This window comes from Gallinula chloropus (assembly GCF_964237585.1).
Source record: "Gallinula chloropus genome assembly, chromosome: 19".
In the NCBI taxonomy this organism is placed as follows: Eukaryota; Metazoa; Chordata; class Aves; order Gruiformes; family Rallidae; genus Gallinula; species Gallinula chloropus.
The window spans coordinates 3,129,806-3,146,117 of record NC_140104.1 but is presented as its reverse complement, the minus strand read 5'-3'; the positions used below and the strand labels follow the sequence as shown (position 1 = coordinate 3,146,117).

The following is a 16,312-nucleotide window of genomic DNA, read 5'->3' as shown; positions in this document are numbered from 1 at the left end:
GACCAAAGGAGTTATTTTGGTAAAAAAGCAACTGCCTTACTGACTACACTTCACAGGCTGAACTGTAGCTGGCCATGGACTCTACTTCTTATTCCTCCTGTGTGTTGGTTTCCTCTTTTTGCCCTATAAGTTATCTGAGAACTAAAAGCAACACAAGAAACACAAACACACACACTGAGGCTATGCTTCCAGAAATTCCTTAGCTTCTGCCCACTAGAAGACAACTAGAATAACTGACATGTCTTGACATCTGCTGAGGAACACTTGTGACAGGTAAAATAATGCTTATTATCTACAGGTATCCTATCCAGCAACTTCCTTCCTAGTCATCACTACTTGTGAAGTGCGTCGTTGCTAAATGAGCTATTTACAAGTGTAAACTATGTAATTAAAGTCTTCAAATAAATAGACAGCCTTTACATTAGGTAGCAACTCAACAACAAGGAAATAGATCATCCAATTACATCTTTCAAACAAAGTGATCTGTGTATGCTGCTCAAATAATAACTTTTTATGAAGAAAATCCTTGGCTCACAATCTATTCTGCAAGAACTTCCTTGGTTTTCTTCCTTTATGCTGGATAATTGTGTAAAAACTCCTTAAGTTTTGTTGGATAGTCTGTCATCACTCCAGTTGCTCCCAGATCAAATGCCCTCTTGTATTCTTGTTCTTCATTCAGCACCCAAATATACACCTGTAAGAGGGGAAGAGAAAGACAAATTATCACAAATTATCACTTTTGACCTAAATTGTTTCACAAGAGAGAGGATGGCACATATGTTTAAAATAAAAAATTACACCATGATGTCAAAGACACCCACACAAACACACCCAACTTCTTCCCCCTCTCCTCAAAAAGGGGCACTTTCTAGTGGTGACTCCAACCCCATTTCATCACCAGGTATTTCTAAAAGTCAAAATATTTATTTTTCTGAAAATCCCCAAACAGACAAGTTCATCTGTCTCTCTAGGCTTAGGTTTGAAGTGGGGAGGGGAAAAAGGAATTTCAAGAGCCTTTTTCCAAACATACAAGTCTTCCTTTGCAACTGCAGAACTACAAATCTAACAGCATAAGCCAGCTCAGGAAACAAAAGCAACATACAATCCTACCAACACAACTGAACATACTGGGGAGAACATGAACCCATCTTAAGGCTGTATCTGGCTGGTTGGATTCCTCACTAGGGTAAAAGCTCCTCTCCTTTAGCTCTGCCACACTGTACCTGAATGCCCCGAGCGGTGAGGTGGTCAAACAGCGCTTTCCTCATCAGCAATCTGCCAAAGGGAGAAACAGATTATTTAACAGCTTCATGTCAATAGGAAACGTTCACCACCTATTGATGTTCTGTATGGAACCTTCCACAGAGCTTTTAGATTCAATGTTTGCCACAGGAAAGTAATAAGAAGCCTAATTAGAGAGAACAGTTTGAGCAGCTCAAGACCGGTTAACACCGGTACCCAGAGATTTGCATTAGCTATGGATGGTGGTATCAGCTCTTCCAAAGATGAAATCCAGTAGATCCTTCTGCCATGGTACAGGTACCCTGCACCATATCCAACCCATCCATCCCTTCTGGTGCAAAGGATAAAACCTCTTCTGAAAGCAAAGACATGAAATCTCTACTGGTCACTCAGGATATTGAACCTACAGATGTCAGACACGAAACAGGAGCCAGAAGACACCTCGTGCAATCGCCTTCAACCCCTGAAAGCACATGACTAAGTTTCCTCTGAAGCACAGATATTCTTGACGTGCACAGCGTTCCATGTGAGCCAGGCTATCTCCTCTGACATCACTATGCAACGTGAAAGCTGCATTCTGCACCTACTTGCACACTGATTAACTGAACACACCAACAAAAAGTAGACAGAATAAACTGGAATACTTCCCCCTGTTGCTGCACCTCAGTGTGTTTCAGGGTATGAAAAACAAAGCGTTATGAAACACCTACGTAAGATGTGAGGATGATTTATGCTGCATTGCCAATAAAGCTAGAGGAAACTGAGAAAAATTACAACATAAAAAGCCACCTACAGCAATAACTGGTCTTAATTGCCTGAGCATACTGCTAATGCATAGGCAAAACAGAAATAAAAATTTAGTAAGATTAAAATCTTACACGTCAGCTAGCCAGATAATGAATTTCTGGCTTCTTGTAATCTTCTGTGGTTCTTTCAGCCTGTTGAGGAAAAGGAAATAAAAAAAAAAATTACCAGAGCACAGATTAAAATATTATTTGAGATGTTCCTGCAAAGGGAACATGAGGAATTAATCTTGCAGTTTCTTGAATTGGCACAGTAGTTTCTCTACGACAGTGACTTAGAATTGGGTTACACAAGGGAAACGTCCTACATTTAAGAGAAGCAGCAGAGATGGATATTCAGCAGCATTCTGACTCATGTCTGAGAAACAAAGAGCACATGAAATCTCATATCCACTCTATTACTGACTTGCCTCTTGGCCTTATTCAGATTATTTCTCAAGAAAGAGGGAAAAAAGTGCAAGTCTTACTAATATGTAGCAGTGCTGTTCACATAAGTAACTAGATGGCATCAGCACAAGCTGTGTTGTAAAGGCAGCTGCATGAAAGCTGTATTTACAGGAGGTGCTGTGAACAGAAAGCACTGATATACACAGGTACTCCACATTAACAACTGAGTAACTCAAAGCTGGCTCGAGACAGGTTAAATAAGGAGAAGATCTGCAGAGCTTTCTCTTGGGAATATATAGAAATGCCTAAACCAGCACAACTATACACTCAGCACAAGGACAGCTACCAAAACAATGCTCCCACTGGCATTATCATTCACTTGTTTCACTACCACTTCAGCCCAGCACCTGCCGATGGACTCTAACTCACTTGAGGATGATTGAAGGCATAGGAATTTCCAAGAACTCTTCCTTGAAAGGAATAAATGGCAAGAGACCAGTGTAGAACAAGCCAAGGAGCAGGAGCACACGTTGCAAACAGAAGATGATGGGAATGTCAGCATTCTGCAGGAACCAGGAAAGAAAGATTATAAATTATCTCAGTAGATTATTAAGTCTGTCGCAATTAAAGTTACTCATCAATACATGTTTAAAGTTTAGCACTGGCACATAAAGTCTAGGCTGCCAACTGTTTATGATATGCCTGCCACTGAATTTAAATTGCTTTCTGGTAGGTTGTAATCCAAGCAAAGTTTTCCACTGTTTGAAGGGGCATTGGGACCCCAAATGTTTTCAGTACTGCTCGTGTTACCTGCCTTCATCGTTCCACACTGCTTGACCATTTGCAGCATTTGCTCTCAGACTAGTATTGTGGCAAAGAACACACTGTGCTTGAGCACAGGACTTGTTACAGTTTGGTATCACATCAACTCACTTCACAACACATTTTTAAAGATGCTGGTTTATGGGCAGTGATGCAATGAAAATGAACAAATGTATCTGATCCCAGGTAGATCAGAACAGGATCAGTACTCACGAGATCAATTTCACTGAGATCCACAACTCCCTCAAACTAATCACAGCTTTAATTTAAGTCTCAACTGTACCATTTCTCAGCACAGAAAGGAACAGAACCTGTAGCTATAAAACAGCTTTATACCAACATAACTGTGTGTCAACTAGTGGCAACATCCATGATTTTCATAAAAAGAAACACACAATAAGCAAGCCTTAGGAAAAATGCCTTTGTACCAGATGAGTGACATGCATAACAGGCTCTGTGAGTTCCTGGCATAAAATCCTAACACCCTACATTTTATGAACAAGAATAAAATATGATCAAGCTTAATTCCTCAAGTATTTTATGGCAGAGTACACGGGTTTTAACTGTGCTTGATTTATTGTAACTGTGTAGTCAGCAGCAGACAGAGTCTGGCAGAGCTGGCTAGCTGTTGCTTTACAATGTGCTTTTCTGTAGATTTTGTCACCACACAGTAAGAAGCTGGGCCTGTTCTTACCTCCTTAAGACACTTTGATACAACTTCATAGTTGACATTCCCCCACACCGTCAGATGCTCTCGCTTATACTGACTCACCAGTTCTGAAACCTGCAACACAGAAGAGCAGAGCCCCAACGTGTATTCATTGGAAATTTTGTGCAGAATTATTCAACAGAAACTCTACTTGTTAATTTTAAACTGCCTAAGGTCAGGGAAAAGATGGCTCTTCTATACTCTCTCTCATCTTAAGATGATTGTGTTGCTTTGACTGGAAAAAAACAGGTCTTCAGGTCAACACAAACACCATCATACCCACCAAAAATTCCTAGAGAATTTAAGAAAACGAGATGGCAAAATAATATCTGGAAGAAGGCAGATTCCTTTTCTGTAATTAACACTTATCTTTATGCTGACATCATGTTTTTATGATGCTTTGATAGGCAACAGTCTGTAAGACAACCCTTCATGTAAAGTACAAAACACACATGCCTGGTGATGCAGCATCAGCTTCACACCAAGGTAAAGGGTCAGTAGAGAGCTAAGTATCCTGAACTAGATCACTTCTGCATTATCATGAAGCCAGAGCCAACATGTGAAGGATGAAGCAGTCCAAGAACACAGATTTTAGTGTAAGGCTGCTAGCAACTCCAAGGAAGCTTCCTTTTGGATTTTCAACACAGTTACATGATGTTCAGTCTGAGTTCAGCAGAGATTTTCACGTACCTTTTTGATCAACACATTGTTGTTCACTTTGATGTCAATGTTGACAGGAGTTTGTGGAAACGCCTCAAACACCTCTTTCAGGAGTGGGATACGGTTGTCTTTTCCCTCACAGTGACACTCTGAGGAAACAAGAAAGTTGTCAGTGCTGTGACCATTTTCAACACACTACAGATAAAAGCTGATGTGTCAGAGCACTTGTTATCTTAAAAAATAACAATAAAAAGTTCCTAGGATGAGCACACATTTAATCAAAAATAGTTCACTTAGACAGTTGTAATTAATTATGACAAACTCACTACCATAATAAAAATGCCCTGAGCACATTGCACATTTAAGTTTGAACTTCATTAAATTCAGTCACAATTTAGCAACAGTGGGAGTGCAGCCATCACTGAAGTCCTGAAATAGCAAACACAGGCTCTGCTACCACGTAGGAAATGCAACGAGATTAACATAAAACAAGTCCAAATGAAAAAAAAACCCTTTTCTTTCTAGGAAAATTTGCTGGAGAAGCATAACAAGTAAAGGGAACTGATGGCAAACTCCTTAGATTTCGTTATCTCAAACGGCTTGTGGCTTTGGGGAATTAACTGAAGGCTCTCACCATCTCTTTGTATTACTGTACATGAACAAAAGATACATATGTGTGAAAATAAGATGGCACAGATCTGATCTCTGTGCATCTTTAAAGTGTTTTGAACAGAAATATTTAACATAAGATTTACCTACTGGGCAACTCTATCCAAGATGGTCACAAAGCCCCTCGAGCAAGCAAACACATCTGGTAGCATCTCTGTGAGCCTTTTCTAGGTGGAAGCTCTCTCAATTTTAGCCTGCATGCTTTAGCCAAGTTACAGTCTCAGGAACCACAGTTTTCACAAGAAAACAGGTTAATTTTTGTTTAGGTTTTCCTCTTTCAGAGTAATATTGATTGAACCTTAAGTCATATGTGCAGTGACTGTTACTCTTTCTATTCACCCTTCCGAACCCATCTGACATCTCACTGTACTTCAAGCCCAGAGTGTACTAGCACAATGACATCTGAGTGGTAAAGAAAACTCTCTTCTACCTTCTGTTTGTTGGAACATCAGACTTACAATCAGCACCGTCTGAAGATCTCACAAGCAAACTGGAAAGCAGTTGCAAGAAGCAGACAAGCCAACAATTGAAATGTTTACTTGGAAAAAGGTATCTTACATCTTAAATTCAGTCACTGCCAACTGGTATGAAAAAAGAAATGTTTAGTTTGGTTCCTAAAGCTAAGATTGTGTTTACCTTTTAGAACTTCTCTTATGGAGATACTAATAGAAGCAAATCTACTTTTCTACTCCCTCTGTCAAAACAAGAAATCACCACATCACAGTAACAGAAAATTAAGTTATTGGTACTGTAAACTGAAACAGTAAAAGGCAAAACCTTACCTTTCTGAAATGTGACATCCAACTTGCAGAGATATGGTGGAAGTTCCTTAAAAATACAGGGAAATGGAACACTAACTCAAATATAGGGATACAATCATGATTTCTCTCAAAAAGACAAAAAATTCCTAAGAATTCTTTAAACATACAAGTTGTTTAAAGAAAAAAATCATATGCTTTTCAAATCTTCTTCTCCTAAAAGTGATTTAGAAGCACTGTGTTCATCCTTACTCAAAGTATTTGGCATTAAGACAGCTGTTACCCATAGCTGATTATGACAAAATGTTTGCAGACACCTGTCTGAAAATTGTGAGAATTCCACTTAAATATCAGATGGAAAGACAGTTCTGAAAACAGGCTTTCAAAACTGTCAGTGCAGGTGGGATTCTTCTACTGGTTTCCCCATTAAAAAGCTGGTCATGCAAGGAGGAGCTTGTTGACTAAGCTTCCTCTGTCACCAGTATGGCAAAACAGGCCCACCTCCAGAAAGCTATTCACCCAACCTGGTGTTGGACAGAGTTAATCACCCTCTGGAAACGTGCCAGCTTTTCTCCCTTGACTACACAGGGAGCCTAGTTAGCTTCTTTTTTAGCAAGATGAATCCCCTCCTTAGATTTCAGATACCAGACATCCACACACATGCACACCACCCTCCTGCCCACCCCAGCCACTCCACAAACACATTTTAAAACATCAGTTAGTGCTAACATATTCTTTTTATTCTTCAACTTACTGAGTATTTGAGGTCAGATATGTTGACATCAACTCCTGTTGATCTCTTCAGGTTCTCATCATGGGACACAACCACTTGTTCATCTTTTGTCAGGTGACAATCCAGCTCCAACATGTCTGTTCCTATATTAACAGCACTGGAAGCAAGGAAGGCTGCCTTGAATTGCACGTGTATTTTGTACAGGTCCAAACCTCACACATAGATGTTATTCAATTAAACTAATCCCAACAGAGGCACTTTAAATGCTTTATGATGCAATGAACCCTCAGAGTCTTGCTGCAAAGTGAGAAGCAAATAACTCTGCTGCAGTGAGGAAGCTGATGCAAGAATAAACAACATCTCATGAATCAGAGATGGGATTTGAACTTGGGAGTTTTGGCTCTGTCTTCCACAGATATCAGGTAGCACACTTGTCAATTGCACCCTACCACCTCAGTATTGAGAAACCTCCTTCCAAAGTCTTGTTTCAGAAAGTTGAATCTGATGTTTATTAGTATCAGCACATTTACCACTAAAAGAATCAAGCTCTTCTTTTAAACAGAGGTAATCAATTCTGTGGTAAGCATAAACTGCAAATGACAGGGATGTGAAAGCAGTTAACTTGATTTAAGCTAATCAGGAACAGATGGATCAGGAAATCAGCAATGGGGCTTTCAGGCTTTTGGCTGGCAAAACTGCATTTAAAAAAAAATACTTTAAGAAAAAAGTTTTAATTTTAAAGAAAAAAAAACCATCAAAACACCCAGTCAGATTTCTTAAAGAAAAATAGCTGCTCCTCTTCCAATCCACTGCTTTGATAAGTCACAATCCAACCTTAAATCCACTTTACAGAAGCTTAGCTCATAGGAATCGTCATCATGAAAGGAGAAAGTAGTTGTAACATTGATGAAAAATAAGTGCAAAAGCCTCACACCAGAACAGAAAAACTAAGCTTTACTCCACTGAGAAGCGAATCACTCGCTTTGTTAGAAAAGATACTCAGGAAGTGTCATTCCAGCAGACAGCTAAAAGTCTCAGCCTGACCACTTCCTTCACAACACTGGGCTGTTCTTTCACCCACCTACAAACAAACCTGTAACACCTACAGTGTATACTGGGCCCAAAACTCCGATTTTCCTCAAGAAAAGGGCTTTACTGACTGCTGGAGTAGAAATGTGGCATCACCATTCACAAATGCAGTAAGAAAACAAACAAAAAAGAATATACTCCCCTAAGTGTTAAACACAATCTAGGGTCCAGCTGGGATAATGATCAAGAAGGGGGTTGTCAAATTAAAACCAACTTGTTAACTGTTTTTCCCATACCAGTAATTAAGAATTAGAGGGGGAACAAATCCTGTTACACACAGAAGATACACAGCCTGTTATCCGTATTTTTTTTCTCCTGAGGAAAAGCATCTCCAAATATGCTGCAGGAGATGAACCAAATCTGTAGATGATGTTCCCATCTACCACCAGATATTATCATTTAACCAGCAACTATTAGAAATATCACTGCTTTAAGAAATTCAGGACTGATGCTGTGTGGAAAAAGGAGAACAACAACTTGCCTTGGTAACAAATTTGAGACTCTGCCAGGCTCTTACTAGGAGATTGGCTCTAAATAAGCTTCCTTAAAGTGCTGCGTTTTTTTCAGCTGGAAAACAGTTTGTTCTGCAGCTGTGTAATAACAAATCAAGTCTACATTGCTCCAGAGGAGACTCCAGATGTTCTCCAGATTCAGAAGAACGCGTTGGATCCGGATCCAGACGCTCCAGAACTCGAGCTGTGCAGCAGCCTCACATTTGCAAATGAGGACGATGGGGCTCTTTGTGTTTAACTCCCAACTGTTCTCAAGCAAAAGGGCATATCAGACCCATGTAAGAAGTGACTTACCTTGGAAACTAAATTCCATTAGGCAAGTCCTAATGTACACAATGTACAGAGTTTAAAATACTGAGCTGACCACGCATTTGTACTGCTGTAACTACAGTGTTTAAAGCTTTCTCTCTATACCAAGTATGCTCATAAAAGAAAATGAAAACATGAGATAAATATCTGGAGAGTTTACTTAGCAGCTTCCTGTGGAGACAATACTAAAGCTCGTGGCTGTATTAGGGACAATTAAACCTGTAATTAAATTCTTGTGACATCTTTTATGCCAGATCCCCGGATACTTTAAAGGCATAACAAGTGTCTCCTTTAGCTTTAAATCAATTATTTTAAAATCTGAAACTACCACAGAAGCATTTAGATTCAGTAGAACACGATTACAGCTCAAAAAACCTACTGGGTATTTTTACCACACGAACAAAAAACCACTGTCTTTGGCACAAAAGGCTTATCAATTACTTTCCAGAATATTCTTTAGTTAAGCTAGTGTAGAACTTGCAACTGCCTTACCCCTCCCTTACACTTTGTTGTTATGTTGCTAGAATAATTTCTTCTTCATGCAGCAGTATTAAATGCTCTCCAATTACTGCTGAAGTGGAAACAGCACAAATAAACTGATTTACTTGCTCATTCTTAGGTTGGTGTCAACAAAGCAAAAGGAAGGGGGCAGATCCCATGCCACAGACAAGTGCTCTTCTTCAGCTGCATCAGTGGTCAAATATGCCTGCTTGTGCAAACCTGCAGGAAGAGCTCTGGCAGGCACACCCTGTTTGGCTTCGTGCAAAGTCTGATGGATTATAAATTGATTAGTTCACACCAGCCATCTGAGCCAATCCAGATGGTTTTTCACCATGCTGATCACCGGGTTTTCTCCCCAATTCCTTTTGCTAGCTCAGCAGCGGAGCTGGGACTGAGGGAACGGGAAGGACAAAGCCTCTCCCCCTCCACAGAAGCCAGAGGAACTTCTACTGCCGAATGCAAAGTAATCACTTTGCTGCCTGAACAAACAATATGCCTTTATTATTCTGGCAAGACAAGTTCAAAACAAGCAACTGAACTTCACTATCGGCAGCTGTGATGGTTCAAGAAGGAGACCCCAACACCTTTGTTACACTACAGTTAACTACTTGAAAGTCAGAGGACAGGCAGCCAAGTATCTATGTTACCATCAAGCAGTATCTGACTGCTAGCACAGTCCTTACTTTAAGTACTACAGTGTACTCCTAGGAATGAATCATAGAATGGTCAGGGTTGGAAGGGACCCCAAGGATCACAGAGTTCCAACCCCTCCTGCCACAGGCAGGGCCACCAACCTCCAGGCCTGGAGCTACACAAGGTTGCCCAGGGCCCCATCCAAGCTGGTCTTGAACACCCCCAAGGATGGGGCATTTACCACCTCTCTGGAAAGCCTGTTCCAGCACCTCACCACTCTCTCTGTAAAAAACTTCCACCTAAATGATGTAAAAATAGGATAAAACTTTCTCAGTAAGAGCCCTGTGCATATAAAACCAGTGTGACAGTAAATGAAAATTAAGAAACGGTTAAAAAACAAAAAAGCAGCACTCTTTGGAAAGTGTGGTACCAGACTTGAAAAGAGGCAGGCCAGCAGGGAAAAAAACCCACCCCAAACCACAAAACTGTGCTGCGCTTCCATGGAGATAGAAAATGCTGCAGTACTTTCAATAGCACTGTTTGGTTGGGAGAGCTGGCACTCCTCAGCCTGCAAGGAAATGTGCAAACTGATGAGGCCACTAGCACAAAGCAGATTAAAAAAAATAACCACCACAAACAAAACCCAGAGAAGCCTACAGAATTTGGTCACTGCTCATTGGCAGCTGGAGTTCTAGATACACTTCTTTTTTCAAACGCCTTTGAGAACCTTGTTAGAACTCGCTACTGAAATGCTGGAGGCTTAAAGAAAGGCTTTGCAGTGCAACTCTGCTTTAAACCCCTAGATAAGAGGCTTTCACACATCGTGCAAATGAATTATATGTATGGAGTGAAAAAAACATAACACAAACATTTTAAATAACTTTACAGGAGGTATACTGAAAGTTAGTTAATATTAGTATTTCAGTCACAGTAATAACTAACTTCCTATAGAGAGGGGGGAACTGAACACTATGAAACTGGAATATCAAAGCAGTATTGTTTTATTAGCTAGCACAGGAGTAATCAGGCCTCGGGAATTTTATTTCCAGTCACCAGGCTCCCACGTTACTGGGTATAGATCAGTTTGTGGTATCATGATTCCTCTGTGTTTCAACTGCAGCAGTGTTCTGCAACCCACAGAATTCACCCAAAGGGGAGATGACTTTCAGACTCAGGACACTGTAACCAACTCATGGAAGCTCTTCCTAGACTGCTTCACTCACTAGAGACAATGAGAATACCACTGGTTCCATTTGTACTCACTGGTGAAAGGCTGCCATCGTGTTCTCCAGGTTCTCTCCAGCACCTACAAAAAAACCCAAACCAACAATCCTAAGAGTGTACAAAATCCTTTTCCTCCCCCCAGTCCCAGTAGAATAATTTAAAAGAAAAAAAAAGTTAAATTTAAATATATGTATATTGAAGAAGTATTTGGAGGAACAAGTATGAAGCTGGAGTCAGAAATCCCCGTTGCCACTAACCTGCTGGGGACACACAAGAGACGGGACTTTTCCATGGTAAAACAAACCCAACCAGAAGACTTATCTTGGATTTGTATAACACTTTGAATACACAAACCAGAGTGTTTATTTTACCAGAGGTTGGGTGCCCCGTTCTTCCTTAGAGGCATTGTATTCAGCAGTGACAGCATGCTCCCGGGAACAGCGTATGCAAAGTATGAACTATTTCAGAGTTGCAGGAGTAATAAGAGGAAAGGTATGAGGGAACAGGAAAAAAGTGTCCAAGACTCCCAAAAAACTTATATTCCCTAAACACATAACCCAGTTGATGCTCAAAGAAGCAACAACCTCTTCTTTTGAGTGCAAGGATACCTCCCAAAACAGCAGAAATCCATCAATAAAGGTTTATGCTGCTGGCAAAGAGAGGCCTCACACGTAAGGAACGAGACATCAACTCCAGTTCAGAAATTAAAGGACAAGCACATTAAATTTTCTCTCAGGCCTCCTGAGAGAGTCAACTCTGTGGCTCTTAAGCCATCGCTCTCTCCATAAGAGTCTTTGAAAATGAGCCCAGTTATAGCCTGGAAAAGGTTGTGCCTTCTCTCTCCCTCAGAAAATAGGCAGCATTATGTACCAATAACTGAAACAACTCAGAAAGACACGTGTACTGATGAAGATATCTATGCAAATTTTAACAACTCTCTGACAGTGATGAATGACAGGCTTTGTAAACAACAATTATAAAAGCTCCAATTAAGGCCTTGCCTGTGACCAAGGCCTTACCAGTACATACTTATCTAGGCCTGTGTTTAGTTACTTAATTAAAGCGGGCCAGTTCTATGCAGGCACAACTAGCAATTTCAAAGTGTTGCTATCAGGTTGGCTCACACTGGTAAGTTTACAAAGTGACTTAAGAATCACAATGACAAAATCCACATGGTGTAACATAAACTGATCTGGTAAGGCCACAGCAGCTTCAGTGATGAGACATTCAGCAGTATTGTGTGGAACTGGACTGCAGAACTTGGAACAGGATTACTGGCAAAGGGGCTGAGGGATAGAGGAGAGCATGAGAACCTCATTGTGTACTTGATGATAGCCTAACAGATAGGAAAACCTGGATGATTAGTTATAAGTGAATTACAATTAAACCTGAGGGTTTAGATTACTTATTGGCTGTGATACATCCTGAATAGTAAGAGACTGGGGCATGGGGGAAACAGAGTCAGTCTTCAATTTGTGACCAACAGTATCCTAACATTCCTGGGCAGAAATTCCTCCAAATAAAACTTGAGATTACTGCTCCAACAAGTCACATGTTAGGGAGGTCAGTATGGCAAGTCCAACCAGTTGGTATCAATGCCTGACTTGTGATGTTTTGGGGAGTTGAGGGAAAGCTGAGAGATGAGCTGAAATGGAAATTCTAGATGAGCAACATGGCTTTCAGAAACCACACTCAAAAAAAGGGAACTATGGCAGGGAAGTGATTTGATGTACTGAAAAAAGCCAAGAAGGTTGGGCTGACTGAAGGGTTTCTCACATTTACTCAAATGCCCCTCCAGATTCATGTGCTGCCCCATTTGTGTTGTTGGACATGCCACACAGGAATGACCTTCCCCTGCATACATCAGCATCCTGTGAGCCAAAGCCACATCCAAACATTCTGATTGCGTACGCTAACTGAAAGCAAGTGAGGTGACTGTTCCCCTCCACTCTGTACTGGTGAAACTGCAGTGTCGTGTCCAGTTCTGAGCTCCATAGTACAAGCCAGAGATGGATCTACTGGGAGAAGGCCAGAGAAGGGCAGTGAACACAATGGGATTCTATCTAAATGTACAGATGAGAGAGGCTTGGAAGGATCTGACCAACATATATCAATATCAAATGGGAGGAAGTAAAGAAGACTGAGACAGACACTACTTTGTGGTGCCCGAGGAGAGGACAAGAGGGAGTGGAAACACACTGAAATACAAGAAATTCAGTTTATAAAGAGAAGAAAAAACCCTCTTGTATTGTAAGAGTGATCAAAGTCAGGAACATGCTGCCAGGAGAGACTGTGGACCTAACAGAACCTAACTGGACAAGGCCCTGATCAACCCGCTGTAGTTGCCCCCTGCACTGGTCAGACAAGATGATGTCCAGAGGTCCCTTCCAAGCTCAATTACTCTGATTCTGTAAAAATCAGCATGCTACTCTGCCTCAAAGACTCTGCAATCCAGCCCATGCAGCTGGCACTGACAGAGGACTAATACAGAATGTAAAGACTTAATTATTGATCTCATAAATGTCCAACTTAAAGTTACACTGAAGTGAAGAAGTAATTCAGGAATGATCCCCAATGATGAGCTATAGACTGAGATAACAAATGCTTTTCTTGCATAAAAAAGCAAAACCAAAACCCACAGACTTAAACTTCAGATCTAAGGGTTCATCTCAGAGAGGAAGAAGTGAAACAAATTGTTATCTTGATCCCTGAAATTAATAGGAGTAATGCAATAGGAAACCTGACACAGAGTCTAAAGCTACAGCATGACTAAAGCCAGATGAGAGCTCAAGTCCCACAGGAATTTAAGTTACAAGGAAAATACTACAGAGAGCAAAGAGCAAGTGATCTTGAGTCTCATAGTACTTGATGAGTAAAAAGCTGCTGAGATGTTGTTTCACAGTATACATGCAGACACAGAACAATTTGAAGACTGCGGACTTTGAACACCTAATGAACAATCCTCCTGTTGAGTAAGGCTTTCCTGTTGTTCTAATGGTGCTAAGCACAACTGGCCGAAGCTGAAACACTCACATTCCCTCTAGGCTTAGGGCTGTATGTCTTAACTTAGGTCACTGCAATGAAGTGAGAACAAAAGAAGATTAAAGAGATCATACCAAGTTCCAACAAAGTCATCCACAAGTTTTTAATAGCTTCCACATTGACAAACAAACAAGTACCAACTGCCAGGGAGAACCCCTGTTTGTTTAATGAAAATACATACCTAAGAGGAAACAGCTTTGGTTCTGGACCAAAAGGTGTGTTTGTGCCACACTTAAGGAACTTAAATCTATTCTGTAAACTACATTCAAGAAATGCAAGCAATAGAGGCTCTAAGAGAACAGCTCTAGTTTTTGTACCTTAGTAATTCAAGGTAGAAGCAGTAGATAGGAACCACAGGCTAAGCCTACGATCAGACTGCATAAATGGGCACTAGGTATGGCACTGAAAACTGTTTAAACTCAGCACGTCCCACAGAATTTTAGGAAAAGTACTTAATAGAAAACTGACTGGCAATATTTTCTTGAACTGAATGGGACAGCAGAGGGGAAAAAAAAGCACAAAACTGATCTTCAAGGAACAGGAAAATAAAATCTGATGTAGGTTTTTTCCTCCCAATGCTTCAGAAAATGTAGAAGAAAACATCTCCTGTTTAAAAACATTTTTTGGCTATTTTAGATAGAAGCAAACAGCCTACCTACAAGGCCTTCTCAGAGGGGGCAAGACCTTCAAAACGAGACCGGTTTTACCACGGAATGGAACCATTAACCATCTCCAAGAACAAGGGGGGCAAGAACAGTCACAGTAAACTGCATTTCTTCTGAAAGAGGAAAGTGAAGAGGCTGCCAGAGGCAAGAAGATCGATCTTTGGTACCTGACCTAAGCAACTGTCAGCCACCTCTCCCCTTGGGAAGAGAAATACCAGAATACGCAGCCACCGGGAGGAAAATACACACGTTTGAGAGGGAACCCACCACGACCCACGTAAAACCAGCTGATTTCGGCGGACGCGTTTTGAGTTCGGAGATTAATTCAGCTTTGAAATCAAGCACCGGTCAGCAGGTGGCACCTAAAATTAGGTTGCGGGAGGAAGGTTTAAAGGGAGCCCGCTGCGAGCGAAGGGCAGGGCGCAGCAGCCCCTCAGACCCGCCCGTACCCGGTGCCGGGAGAAGGCTGCCGAGGGAGCGGGGAGGCATCGCCCCCCGAGGCGGCCGCCGGGGGTCAGGGCAGCCCCTCAGCCCTCAGGGAGCGGCGGGCGGCCGCATCCTTCGCCCACCCGAGGGGAGGGCGGGAAGCCGTCGCCGCCAGAGCCGCGGCGGGCCGGGAGTTTTCCCCTCACACATACCCCTCGCCGATCCCACTCACTCACCGCCGCGATGGGAGATGTGCCGGCAGCGGAAGCGCTGTCGCTTGGGCCGGTGGAGCAACCCCGGACACTTGAGGAGAAGCGCCGAGGTGAAGACGTATCCGCCCAGCGTGGAGAGTAGGTAGAGCGTCGCCGACATCCTGCGTCCCTCGCTGGTCGCCTCGCTCCCGTCCCCGCTCCCGGCCCGGTCCGCAGCTCTCTCCCACCGAGGAGGCGCCGCCGCTGCGGGAGCCGCTGCCGCCCCTACGGCTGCCACTGCGGCCGCGCAGCCGCACCGCCACCCTCCGCCCCCGAGCCGGGAGGCGGCAGCGCGCAGGCGCGGGGAGACCCCCGCCCTTCCCGCCACGGGCCCTCCCGAGAGGCAGTTCCACCTTCGCCTCAGAGGGGTTTACCCTCAGCCCCCCCGGCCAGGGTCTCACGCAGCCGCGGCCCCGCGTTGTTAAAGCGCTTCACAAACGCCGACAGCGCTTTCCGACAGCAAACAGTAATTCATCTCGCGTTTCGCTCTGCCTGGTGCCTGTACCGCGGCCACATCTCACAGAGACAAGTGTTCCCTGTAGTGCTTTTCCTTTTATTGACTGTGCCCGGGAATGGCTGAGTGCCTGGTAAATCTGAATTCATTAAGAAACGCAGAGGGAGATACCGACTCCACAGACAAGGGAAGTCTTTTCCACACCCAGCTGATCAGAGATGTCCCAAGCCAAACAGAAACCAGGTCTGGACTCTGGTCAGGAGGTATAATTACTGGTACACACTGGCAAATCCAATTTGGCATGCAAGCTAATGAAAAACACACATTCTAGAAACTAAATTAGGTCTCAGAATGCAGCCATGATTGCTAATACATCTTACCCTGACAAAATGTTAGAAATTGATTTACTGTGACTAGTCTCTT

General features: G+C 42.5%; 1 protein-coding gene across 1 annotated transcript; it reads right to left on the bottom strand.

Annotated features, from left to right (window-relative positions):
* Nucleotides 1-482: 482 nt before the first annotated feature.
* GDPD1 (glycerophosphodiester phosphodiesterase domain containing 1) lies at nucleotides 483-15,613 on the bottom strand. Its single transcript, XM_084273171.1, has 10 exons — nucleotides 15,421-15,613; nucleotides 11,091-11,133; nucleotides 6,805-6,940; nucleotides 6,075-6,120; nucleotides 4,654-4,772; nucleotides 3,949-4,038; nucleotides 2,862-2,995; nucleotides 2,121-2,180; nucleotides 1,224-1,275; nucleotides 483-694 (listed from the first exon to the last, which is right to left on the bottom strand). The coding sequence occupies exons 1-10, from the start codon at nucleotides 15,554-15,556 to the stop codon at nucleotides 572-574; spliced, it is 939 nt and encodes a 312-aa protein (XP_084129297.1). The 5' UTR covers nucleotides 15,557-15,613; the 3' UTR covers nucleotides 483-571.
* Nucleotides 15,614-16,312: the final 699 nt, after the last annotated feature.

Coding starts and splice junctions, on each gene's coding strand:
- GDPD1 (XM_084273171.1), bottom strand. CDS start 15,556: ATGTCGGCGACGCTCTACCTACTCTCCACGCTGGGCGGATACGTCTTC. Junction 11,134..15,420: donor GCACATCTCCCATCGCGGCG/GTGAGTGAGTGG, acceptor GTTTTTTTGTAG/GTGCTGGAGAGAACCTGGAG. Junction 4,039..4,653: donor ACAATGTGTTGATCAAAAAG/GTACGTGAAAAT, acceptor TCTGTGTTGCAG/GTTTCAGAACTGGTGAGTCA.